Consider the following 12,205-nt stretch of genomic DNA (forward strand, 5'->3'; position numbering starts at 1 on the left):
GTACCTACAGAAACTGGGTGGCTATAAACCCAGGTTTCGATCTGGGTCCGCAGCATGTGTCTCGTGCTACTCTAATGACAGATTATGCCTGGTAAATGCCATTTAACTAGCTGGAGAGAAAATGAAATTTTAGAAAAAGCAGGGAAATGGCACCTACTGAATTCAGGGCACAGTCTGGGGTGTCTCCAGGAACAGACTAAACAGACAACCACATGCCAAGGAATATGCTGGAGCAAAGGGAATCGGGTTGCATCCCCTTTTCTGGGTGGAGGAGTTGCAGAGCTGTAGCCTGTGCCTAATCCATGCAGCTCTTCTAATTGTTATTGAAGATATAGAGGTGTCCCTCATCTTCCTAACAGAGCGTCTTGACAATGGCTCCAATGCCATCACATTTATCCAAAACAATGTCTAGTGCCACGTTGAGAGATATTTCCTGAGTAGGAACCCTATTCTGCCTCATTACTGGAGGGATGAAATCTCAGTATGGGCTAGGAAAAATGATGCTATTGAATACAAAGTGAGCAACATGTTTGCTTAATACTGAAATACAGCAGGCTGACCAAAATGCAGGACATATACCACTGAGAGTTATTTAAAAGCAGTAAGCTTTTTGCTTCATGATCTTTTCACTTTGATTGGTCTTTCTATGGCAAGAGACACAGTAAAATCAAATCAAAGAGTTTATTTGCATAGGAAGTAGCAAAAATAGCACTACTGACAGCTACGCAATAAAGACTGTTTAACCTTGGCACGTGAACGTTTTTCAGTAAAGCAGAGGCAAATTTTATCTGCTACTGGGTGAGAAAAAGACTCCAAGGCTAGTAAATGGTTATTCATGTCCTGTAGCCTCAGGGTCTGCTTCTGGAGTGGTTATAGACAGCTGTGGCTTCTGCATGGCTCAGCCAGCTTGGAAACACCATGCCATATGGTGAACTTGCCAGCAGGGCAGGGTGCCTCTTTTCTGACTCCAGAAGACCTGATGAGATTTCTGAACACATTCAGCACTTGGTGCCTGTATCAGGTTCATTATTCCAATCTCTCAGTAAAAAAAATGTTTTCTGCAGAAGAGCTTTGAAAATGCAGGTTCTTTGCTGGCACCTATTGCAAAGGTCTTTTCAGACTCCATCCCCTCTTTAATTTTGTATTCTTAGGTTGATTTTGGCAATTAGCTGATAAAGAAAAAGGGCCAGTGTCTAACTTTTTTGCTTTCACCCTCAAATGCAGTTTCTTCCAGGTTTCTGAACACTTCTTTGCTCTGATTCTTGTATCAGAGATCAACTTCCTCCTAGACTAGTGTGAAACTTCTCACTTACCCTCTAACACATTACCTTGTCCAGATACTCTCATAGTGAACCATCCAAAATGGTGAAGCTGGGTCACACTTAGCTTTCTGAGATTTTGAGTATCAGGAGACCTTCTTACTGCTCTGGCTGATTTTTGGATGAAGCAGTGGTAGAGAGTTGTGTGTGCACTGACAATGAACAGGGGATTTGGCATCCCTGAGCTCACAGAGAACAGGATCAAAGGTTTTTGCATAGGCATCTCCCTGACAGAAGGAAGATAAAGTTCCATCTGGTAGAACCAAACCTTCTGAGTACTGAAATTCTTGAACAGGGAGCAGTGAGGAGGTTTAGATTATCTCTGTAGTCTCTTCAGGTCTTACTGTGATGTCAACTGGTCCCATAAAAAGTAGTTCCCATGGGATACAGATTCACTTATGGGTAGGATTTTAAATTTAATAAGGATCTTCTGGAAAATACACACTGGCCACTGGCTGTTCATGACTGTTTGTCCCTTGTGAGTTGAGTGTACTGAAGACCTCTCTTCCAGCTTTGGCATGGCTTTACTGTCTTCCCCTCCACGTGGATGGCAGATAGCACCAACAATCCTGTGACCAGCCTGTGTCACGCAGTTAATGCCTCGGACTGCAGGATTTAATTTCCATTTCAAGGGTGAGGAATAAAGCTTTGAAAAGAATTAACCAGAAAGCAGACAAAAATTTTGGCATCGGAATGGTTTTGCGTAAACAGCTACAAAATGCATTGATATTATACACTCTCCAAAAGAGGAAAAAAAACACTTATTTTTAATATTTTAATATGCCCTGATGTTAGAGAAAACAAAAACAAATTCACATATCACATCAAAGATCATAATAATAATTCATAAAAATAATCTGACCGACCGGCAGCATCTGTTGGCTTTAGAAGGCCTCCCATGAAAGAAACACAGTTGAAGACATCTGAGAGCTCTTGGCAGATGTGATGAATTCAAGTTTCAATGACAAGTCTGGGGATACTCCCTGCATGCTAGGGCCCTTTGACATTGGCAGGTCTGGCAGCCAGGCTTGCATAGTAAGCACACTGAGTGGGGTCACACTGTCCATTGACTCCTGGAGGTCCCTGTGGACCAGTGAGACCAGGCACACCAGCTTCACCTTGAGGGCCAGGTGGTCCTGGCATCCCATCTTTGGCATAGCCAGGCTCTCCTGGGAGGCCTAAAATAAAAACAAATTTCCCTCAGTGAGTGATATTCCCCAGGGTGCAGTACTCAGCTGCGTAACATCACAGGAGATGACTTTGCTGCCAAACTAGTATGCAGACATCAGCTTCCACAGATTTGCATCTAACTAGCATGTATCTACAAGGATGTGACAAGTGTGTGTCCTCTGAAAGACAGACTTCCATCCCCTATGGCATCCTTAGGCTGCACAACTCTGCTAGGTCTGTTCTTCCTCTAGCACTATTAATGAGCCAATTAATGACATATAATCCTCACAGAGGGAAGCTTGAGGCAAGAGACAGCTTTGGGAGATAACTCATTTGTACAGAGTATAGTGTGTCCATTGTTACTTTAAGGCAATGCAGGGCCAGCATGCCACATGCAGACAGTGGAGTTGTGACGGCTTTCCATAGTTTCCTTTCTCAACAAAGCAGAGAGAAGGCAAAACTGATCAATGGCTCCTAATTTCAAATTGGAAACAAAATGTATTTGCTGCTGCTTTGTCAGCAAAGGTAAAGCACAACCTGCATGCCTGTGGCACAGATGTTGGATAAGACCTTTCGTAACATCTGAAGCTGCTTGGATCTCTGGGTTCATTTTGGTCATAACAAGATTCTGGCAAGGACACAGATAGGATGTTTCACAGTGTATTTAGTAATTAAAGCTGCACTTTGGACTCGTCCCAAAGGTCAGTTAACCTAGCTGAGATGGATCATTATACCTGTCAATCAGGCTGAGAAAACAAAGGTGCCCAGATATAATGCCAGTGATATATCTCTTTCCTTTGGGACATTTTCTACAGGACTTTTCTATGCCATGTTTATGTTCTCCTGCACACTTATCTAATATGCCAGAGACCTGTGTCACTTCTGAGCGATGTGTTTCGTGTGGTGTTCTGAATACACACACCTGGAATTCCCGGAGGACCTATTTCCCCTCGCTGGCCAATGCCAGTGTCTCCTTTCTCACCCTTTGCTCCTCTTTCTCCTGTAGAAAGGGAAAGAAAAGTAATGAACCGATGAGCTTGATCTATAGAACTAAAGAAGACTCCCACAGGTCTTCCCTCTATGCTGAAACAAATATATTTGATAAAAATAGTTCTTAATTGTGGTCAGTCCTCTGAGATGCAACATCAAGTGGGAATGAAGACTCACCCCACTCCAATTCTGGCCAGAGGTAGAACAAACCAGCCATTTACTGTGAGGGTGATGGAGCACTGGAACAGGGTGCCCAGTGAGGTGTGGAGTTTCCTTCTCTGGAGACTTTCAAAACCTGCCTGGATGCATTTCTGTGCAGCTTGCCCTGGACAACTCTGATTTGGCAGGGGGGGGCTGGACTCAATCTCTGAAGGTCCTTTCCAACCCCTAACATTCTGTTATTCTGTGTATTGCTGGTCACATTCACCACGTCTGGGTCAACAGACTGTGTGCTTCTAACACATGCATTTTGAGGACCATTTAGGTGCCACTAACAGAAGAGGTGAATGCCAAAGTGTGGTAGATACATCCCTTTATAAGACTGCCTAAACACACCAAGTTTCAATTACCTTTGGGACCAATTGGTCCAGGTGGCCCTTCAGACCCAGTTTGTCCAGGCTGTCCAGGCTCCCCTGGAGGGCCAATTCTTCCTGGGAGTCCTTCTTTCCCAGGAGGACCAGGAGGACCTGGTCTTCCATGGGATGCTTTTACATGTGCAGGCTGTATCTGAGCAAGGAGATAGGCTAACTTTGCTGTGAAGAGAGGGAAATGATTTGTTAGACTACAAGGTCAGTGGTCCAGGAGATGAAGAGCTAGAACTCAGAGTGGCCCAGTAAAGTTTATGTATTGTCACAGATCAATTTTTCAGGGCACACGTTTATTCTCACACAATCCTTCCTCATAATGGTGCCTCCTTGACCCTTTCTAAATTATTTAAACCTCATTTCTCAGTATCTTTAAACTTCTCCTAAATGTCCTTCTTAATCCCAAACAGTTTTCATTCTCCTTGTCTACCAAGCATCTGAAATATTCCTTCCTTTAGCTGTGCAGCTGGCAGGTTTCTGTCTTTACTGCTCTGAAAAGAAAAGCCTATTTCTACTGCTTCTGCTACACAGAGTAGGAAGCTTTCTTTCCTTGTTCTGAGTTGTTACACATGCAGAGTTAAAGCTAATGTACCCATCTCTGGCTGTGAAGTCAGAAATTCTAACTAAGGCAGCTCCCATTCTCCCATTTCCAAGCAAGCACATTGCTTGCCACTTCCATATTAAGACCCTGAACAGCCTGGAGAGCTCTCAAGGCATACTCAGCATTACAAAAAACATCCTACAGAATAGAGGAAGAAGGGTTTTCTATCTTCTCTTCATTGATTCAAAGTCTTGAATACTTTTAGATTGGTGTGGAATTTGAAGTCTCAGAGAGTGTAAATAAAATCCTTCAAATAAATCACTCAAGCTACAATCTTTAGCATGGAGGGAAATGCCTGCAGCTATGTGTCAGCTGCTCCAAGAGTTATATGAGAAGCACTATAGCTCTACATTTCACTGTAGAAGAGGTCAGTAGCAGTCTGCAATTTATGAACTTTGGAGAGACACAGCAGCTTGCATCACTCCACTCCCTTTTCTCATACTGATGAATGTCAACTGTCACAGCCAGAAATCAGGAATATTTCTCCTCCAGTTGGGACCTCAGAAGAAAGTTTACATCCTATTCTGATTACTTTCCTTTCCAGGGCCCCAAATTAATCAGGCTGAATTTTTATCTTCTCTTGTCCCGCCATCTCAGCCCAGGAATGAGTCTGCAGCAAAGCTGTTTTGGTAGCAAAAAGCCATAAAGTGCTTAGCACAGGCAATGGCCTTGGGTTGAAGAAGGAAGAAAAACTCTGTGCTATTGCTGGGAACATCAAATTTGGGTAACTGGAAAGCCTGCTAAGCACATTTCATTTTACACATTCCTCTTTCCAGGCAGACTTGTTGCAACATATCCTCCCATAAGCAGGTTAGGTTGGGGTACTCTCACAGCTGTGAGAGTATCTTTCATACTCTCAGATAAAACTTCTGGCTTCCCACAGCTGATTACTTACCATCTAGCTGCTTGGCTAACTCCTCTTGGATGAGCCTTCTCAAAGTCTCTAGAGATGGGGGTTCCCCCTAGAGAGTGATAATCACAGCAATAACAAGACATAATAAGCACAGGCAGGAGATGTGCAAATTAAACCCTTCACAAAAGGTTTAGTGGGTTGCATTTCATTACCCACAGCATACTCAGGGCTGCAGGGACTACCTGAGAGAAGAATGTAAAGGGACTCAAAACATCTACAGTTCCCAACCTGCTGGCAAGCCAAGTAGAGAGTTTGGTCAGTGAGCATAGCTGGGACACCATTCCTGTCTCCTTCATAGAGAAAATCTCCCTTCCATACACTCATAGGAGAAGTAGTAGAAATTGAATCTGGAGATATTCTCTGCCCTACTAGATGACAGTGTAAAGCCTACCACCTTCTTCAGCACTGCAAGTTTCCTTACAAACAGAAGCATGCATGCCCCCAGGGTAGTTAAGGTGAGGATCTAGACTTGCTGTAAACATTCACACTGGTGTCATCTGACAACAATCTTTATCTGCAGAAACAGAAGCCAATTTACAGGTAAGACACTTCTTCTTCCAAAGGCATATAGGGTTCTGCCTGATTTCACACTGATGAAGGAAAACAGGAGATGTAGCTCTGCCTGCCCTTGGTCAGCCTAAGCCAGCCTCCAAGGGACAGTATCTTTCATCCCCACTCTCAGTTCTTATGTGCAACTTGCTATTGAACAGTTGTAATAGCTACCAGACTCAAAGCTTGTAAACAGCAATTCTGATGATGCAACAGAAGAATTATGAAGAAATTTCTTGTAGGTGAAGGCAGAGGTAGGTTGTGGTCTTCCAAGAAAATAAACCCCCTAGTTTTCAGGTAACCAGACTTTTGTCTCTGGATAAACTCAAAATAAAAATGGAGAATCACTAAGTCATAGAATCACTTCTGTTGGAAAAGGCCTTTAAGATCATTAAGTGCAACTATTATCCAACTCTACCAAGTCTGGTGCTAAACCATGTAGTCATATTTAAAAAAATAAACCACTTTGAATAAGCAAGATCAAATATTTGCCTTTGTAAATCATAAAGTGAGATAATTCACTTGAAAAATATTTTTGATTTTTGGGTTAAAATTATTATTTTAATTTCTGCCTGTTTTGAAAATATTTCTAGTGGGCCTAAAGACTGCATTCTTTTGTGTATATTTGCATGAAAATGTTGCTTTTCCCTCTCACCTATATTTTTAACATAGAAAGATGCAGTCTGTGTCTTTTGTGTTTATAAAAACCTCATGAGGTATTCTGCATCCAAAATTACTCTTCATTAAAAAAAATGTAGATTTTATGAAATAGCTGAGAGACATTTCAATTTTAACCAATAACATTGCTGATAAGTACAGTTAGTCTGTTTGCTACCTTCTTCCCCACACAAATTTTTCATAAGAAAAAGATGTGGTGACAGAAAAAAATTTCTCATTAAGCACTAACCATTTGTGATGGCTCTTAGTGAATATCACAGTAATTGAACATGATTGTGGAACATACATTGAAGGCTTACAAGTTATCTTTTGAAGTTATAGCTCTATTAGTTGCATTAATTCCCCAGAATCATCACTGGATTTATTCAGATCTCTGTGTTGCTGAGGCACACAAAGAAATGTTCTATTCTAAAATTTATCCAGTCTTTACATCAGAGATTATTTCAGTGCTTATTCCTCTCTAAGGTAATCTTGAATTCATCCTTAGGATGAGCATAGTAGCTTCACTAGTGGTGGTAGCTTTTCTCCTTGCACTATGTACATTCTTATTCTCAGGCACTCTCAGCAAGATTGTTTTCAGTTATAAAAAAAAAAAAATAGAGAGAGAGAGAATATTAAACAAAAATAGGATTTCATGAATTCTGATGAGCTGACTCTAGGATTTCCAGGAATAGAGCAGTGACCTTTCCACAGCTCAGCATAACAACCAGCAGCAGAGGAAGGCATAAGATCTCTGTGTGAAATGCTACTCACTGACATCCTTTTACAAAGAAGCTTTTTCCGACTCCAGACCCATGGCAATAGTCACATGACTTGATCTACTCTTTTAGGGCTATAAGATGTCAGGGACTGGTGGCCTGGCTGTGTGTCTGGGTTGCTCATCTCTCCTGAAGCTCAGACACCCTCAGAACACTTCCCTGAGATGTGCTACAGCTCTCCTTTTCGTGTGTGAAGAGATAAAAGCACTGCCTCCCCATTATAACACAGACTTGATCTGCTTCCTATCAACTTACTGTAATCTTAGGTACTTTTCTGATGACACATTGTGGCAGTAAAATTACTGTACAAAGATTGCCTTCTCTGGCAATCTTACCCTTGGTCCTGGAAATCCTGGCTGTCCTGGAGGACCAGGAGGTCCAACTTGCCCAGTGTCTCCTGGGGGTCCATGGGGACCCATGAGTCCTGGATGTCCTTTATGACCAGGTATCCCAGGATCACCTGGACGGCCCTTTTCTCCTTGAGGGCCTTTTTCACCTTTGATGCCAGGCTCTCCCTAGAAGAAAAAAATGGTATCACCATCACAAAATAAGAGGCAAACTTCTCATTTTCAAGCACAGTTAAACAAGAACAGCTGAGCTGGCAAAGTCACTGAATACAACATCTGCTGTACTACAAAAGATCCACAAATTACTGATGGAGAATGATTAAAGAGAGGGCTGGGAGGGTGGGAAGCATGGCAGACCCCTACATGCCACACTTCGCCCTCCAATGACCCCTTCCTCCAGCCCCTAACTCAAAATAGCCTCCTATCTTTCAGTTTAATGAAATAGCCAGTAATATTCTGCAACATACCCTCTCTCCTTTGGACCCAATTTCTCCTGGTTTTCCTGGTGCACCCTGCAACAAAATAAGGGTGAGCATTAAAGAGCTGTCCACAATAAAACTAAATAATAAAGCACAAAACCTTGTAATGATTCTTATGTCCTAAGGGAAATATTTTTCCCTGTCAGTCCCACAGACTCCTGAGAGCTCCCTGTTTGGTCTTAAGTATCAACAACTCAAGGAAAAAAAAAAAAAAAGTCAATTTGTTCCAACCCTTGATGTTGTTTGGGTTTTTTCCCCAAGACACCAGCCCTACTTTGGAACAACTGGGAATTTAACTTACCTCTTTTCCGGGAGGACCTTTCTCTCCTGGTTCTCCCTGAGAGATACAGAGAATGGGTTTAGAACTGTGCTGCAAGTAGTTAGAAGAAACACCCTACCTAATAAGCACGGGTCTTGCTTTGCATTTAGAGCTGATGTTTTTAGCTACACAGCAGAGGAACTGGATGATTTATCCTTACCCCACTGCTATAGGTCATTCCTGGAAAGACACATCCTACTATTCAGAGAGCACTTTTTAGTGAGGCTGCACATGGTATGAATGATTTCTAAGAAACCATCAGAGAGCAGGACAGATGTTTCATTGAAAGTCTGTTCCTGCTTTCAATACATTTTATTGGTTTTTCTTACAAAGCTTTGTACACTTTACTCAGGCCAGTTTAGCTTTAGCACTGTCAATGTTAAACCCACAGTGGTCTAAAAATGTAAGTAGAAGTACCAGCTGAAATAACGACTACAGAAACAGTGATAACCCAAGTTTGAGCCTGAAAGCTTGTCTATATGTCAGAACTATATTAAACAACCACAGTTTGAATAAGCACCCTGTTAGGACTTTTTTTTGTTGTTTGTATGCTACATGCATGATGCAATAATTTGGCAATAAAATTTAGTACACTGAAAGAAACGTCTCCACAGTTGTGAAGGGCAGTGATAAAGCAAAATAAGCATTAAAATAGGTAATGCTAAAATTCTCTCCACTTTCCCACATCATGAATGGAAAGATTCATCTTAACAATCAGTCCATTAGCAATCCACATGATCATATATCTGTAATGTGTGCATGCAGGTGATATCTTCATTATAACCTGGAAACACAAATAACATCTTCAGCGGTGCTAATTTATGTAACACAATGTGGTTAATGTTACAGTAATATAAATAATAACAGGATGTGTGAGCACATCAGCTCCAAATCAGGCAGATTCAGATTTGCTGAAGTATTCTTTAGGGCCACTTCAGTTTTAAATGGGCACTATGATTGTTAATTTAAATTTTCCAGATAAATATTTTTCCTCTTTTCACCACGAAACTTCCTTTGCAATCATTGAAAAAAATAAAATAAAAAAGAAGAAAGAAAAAAATAATCCTGTGGAAGATTCAGCTCAGCTACATTCACATGAAAACCTTTTGAACCTCATTTTAAGTCACAACTGAGCTAGAAACAAAAATATTTATCTCACATTCACCTTTTACATCCTTCCTGTGGAACACAACATATTTCACTTGCCTTGGAATGGCTAAAGACATTGGATTTCAAGGCTGTGATATTTTCATGTGTATAGGCATCATTTTAGATCACTTTGGGAGATCTATGAATGCTTTAATTGCAGTGTACCTACCTCTGTTGCTGGTAACAAAGGAGTTTTCTTTGGAACAGCATACATCAGAAATACCTGTATTACTGTAGGCACTTAAAATTTCACTCTTGAGCCCTCCTGGGGTTCAAACAGAGATATAGTCTGAGAACTTAAATATCCCATAGCCATATTAAGAAGGCAATTGAACCAGTCCAATTAATGCACACATTATCAGAGCTGACTGACAGGTACCAGCTCAGTAAATGACATTATGAAAACTGGTATTTTCACTTTCCTTGGGAAGTAAAAATATATAGCTTCTGGACCTGTCCAATCTCTTGTTTATGTTTTTTTACATAATTAAAGATGACCACCTTTAATTAAAGATGACCACCTTCAATTCCATCTTCACCAGTCTAACATTTAAATGCAGGTAATTAGTGGGTCTAATCCATCCCCAGACATACTTACAGGTGGTCCTCGGGGTCCTGTGAAGCCAGGGAGTCCTGGGCTGCCATTTTCTCCTTTATTTCCTTTAGGACCCTTAGGACAGAAACGAGACAGACACTAGCAGCCCTTTCTCCAATATCTCTTTTCCAGAGCATGCATTCATAGATACATTGGAACTGGGCAATTTCAATGTAGTAGCAGGACTCCCAAAACTGACAAGGAAAGGAAGAACGAAGTCATTTAGAAAAGCAGATTGCACACATCATGCTTGCATTATTAATAAGCTATGAGGGGTCCCTGTGCAAAGATGAAAAGGAAGTGACAATTATGGAAGTGACAGAAGGAACGTTCAGTGGCTATTCTGGTGGGGAACAGGTGTTGCAGAGTAGAAATGCTGTGATGGGCAGTGACAGGGAAACAGAGCAGGTGGTCATACTGCTCAAATACGAGAATGTGATCAACAGACAGCTACTGAATTGCTCTTTTGCCTTTACTTCCAGGTTCAATTTAAAAAGTGTCTGACTTTTACTTATCTTTTATGATGTTCTGTCAAAACATCCCTTTTTCTTACAGAGCAGGGCAGATTAAAAGGCAGTTCATGACACAGAGCCAATTCACGTACAGTCCTGATTTTTTTTTTTTTTTACTCTTACTTTAACCTTTTCTTTCACAACTTTGCCCCCTACCTTCTAATTAAGAACATAGCCCTTTATCTTCTTACAGTAAAACTTATCTTGTGTAAAGTAAGCATCGATGAACCTGACAGGCACAAAGCACATTGCTTTCCGGTATGCATCAGCCCTGGAGATTTCGGGGGTGGGCTGCAGTGCCATGTGCAGGCTTCAGCAAGAGCACTGTGACCTGGGATGGGCACTGTTGAACAGCAGAAGGATGCAAAAGGAGAAAGCTCCTGACAGGTTTTAGCTTGAGATTACAAGTCAGCAATGATGAAGGTGGAAAACCCTGATTACCATGATAATCTTTCTCATTTACTTCCCCCCCCCGCCCCAGAATAGAAATATAATATATTGGCTTGTCACACCACATTGTGAAGGTAATGTGTGCATCTCCAGAAAAGCTTGGAAATAAATGGATTTGTCCACAGCTCACGGAAATATTTCCCATAATAACCTTTATGAAAGGGAGAAGACTCGTTTTAATGATAGAGAAGGATCACAGATCACAGGGTGTGATAAGGATACTGATGAGATGACTGTCTTTTCTGCTGACCAATATTGTCTCACTGTTTCCTCTTCTTCATCCATTTGACTTTACCATTTTTTAACCTCTTATGTTATTTTTGGACTGTACATCCGCTGGAGCAGATATTGCTGCAGTTCTGTGTTTGTGCAGGAAGCTGCCTGGTGAGAACCTGGGCCATGAGCTGACTGTCTAGGTAATGTGGTAACAGGATGATGACCTAAAAAACAATGCCTGTTTAGCATTCAGAGGGCAATCCAAAACCACAGTGCCCTGATGAAGATGCAGAAAGGCAAAAAAGCAGTAACAGGAACTGGGAACAGGGGTCAGGGTGATGAAAAGAAGAAATTAAGTTTGAAAAGGCAAAAACAGGGATTCACGGGGTAAGAAGCAGTGGCAGTGGTCCCAGGAAGGTAGGAAGTTGTTTGAATGAGGAAAAAGCGGTGGCACTAATTCTTAGCTGCAGAAAGGCTGTGAGACTGCACCAGCCCTGTAATCTGTGAGTGTTCACCCTCCTGTGCAGAAAGGTGTGGCCTGATTCACTGAGACCACTTCAGATGAGACATTCCTGC

The 12,205-nt window shown here is 41.6% G+C and overlaps 1 protein-coding gene across 1 annotated transcript in view; it reads right to left on the minus strand.

Moving 5' to 3' along the window:
• Nucleotides 1-2,309: 2,309 nt before the first annotated feature.
• Nucleotides 2,310-12,205, minus strand: part of COL22A1 (collagen type XXII alpha 1 chain) — a 186,369-nt gene continuing 176,473 nt past the window's right edge. Inside the window, exons 56-63 of the mRNA XM_054385294.1 lie at nt 10,455-10,526; nt 8,690-8,725; nt 8,377-8,421; nt 7,898-8,077; nt 5,560-5,626; nt 4,049-4,231; nt 3,412-3,489; nt 2,310-2,497 (exon numbers count right to left, since the gene is read on the minus strand). Coding sequence (XP_054241269.1) covers nt 2,310-2,497; nt 3,412-3,489; nt 4,049-4,231; nt 5,560-5,626; nt 7,898-8,077; nt 8,377-8,421; nt 8,690-8,725; nt 10,455-10,526 — 849 coding nt within the window. The remainder of the gene's footprint in view (nt 2,498-3,411; nt 3,490-4,048; nt 4,232-5,559; nt 5,627-7,897; nt 8,078-8,376; nt 8,422-8,689; nt 8,726-10,454; nt 10,527-12,205) is intronic.

This window comes from Indicator indicator, chromosome 12 (genome assembly GCF_027791375.1).
Source record: "Indicator indicator isolate 239-I01 chromosome 12, UM_Iind_1.1, whole genome shotgun sequence".
In the NCBI taxonomy this organism is placed as follows: Eukaryota; Metazoa; Chordata; class Aves; order Piciformes; family Indicatoridae; genus Indicator; species Indicator indicator.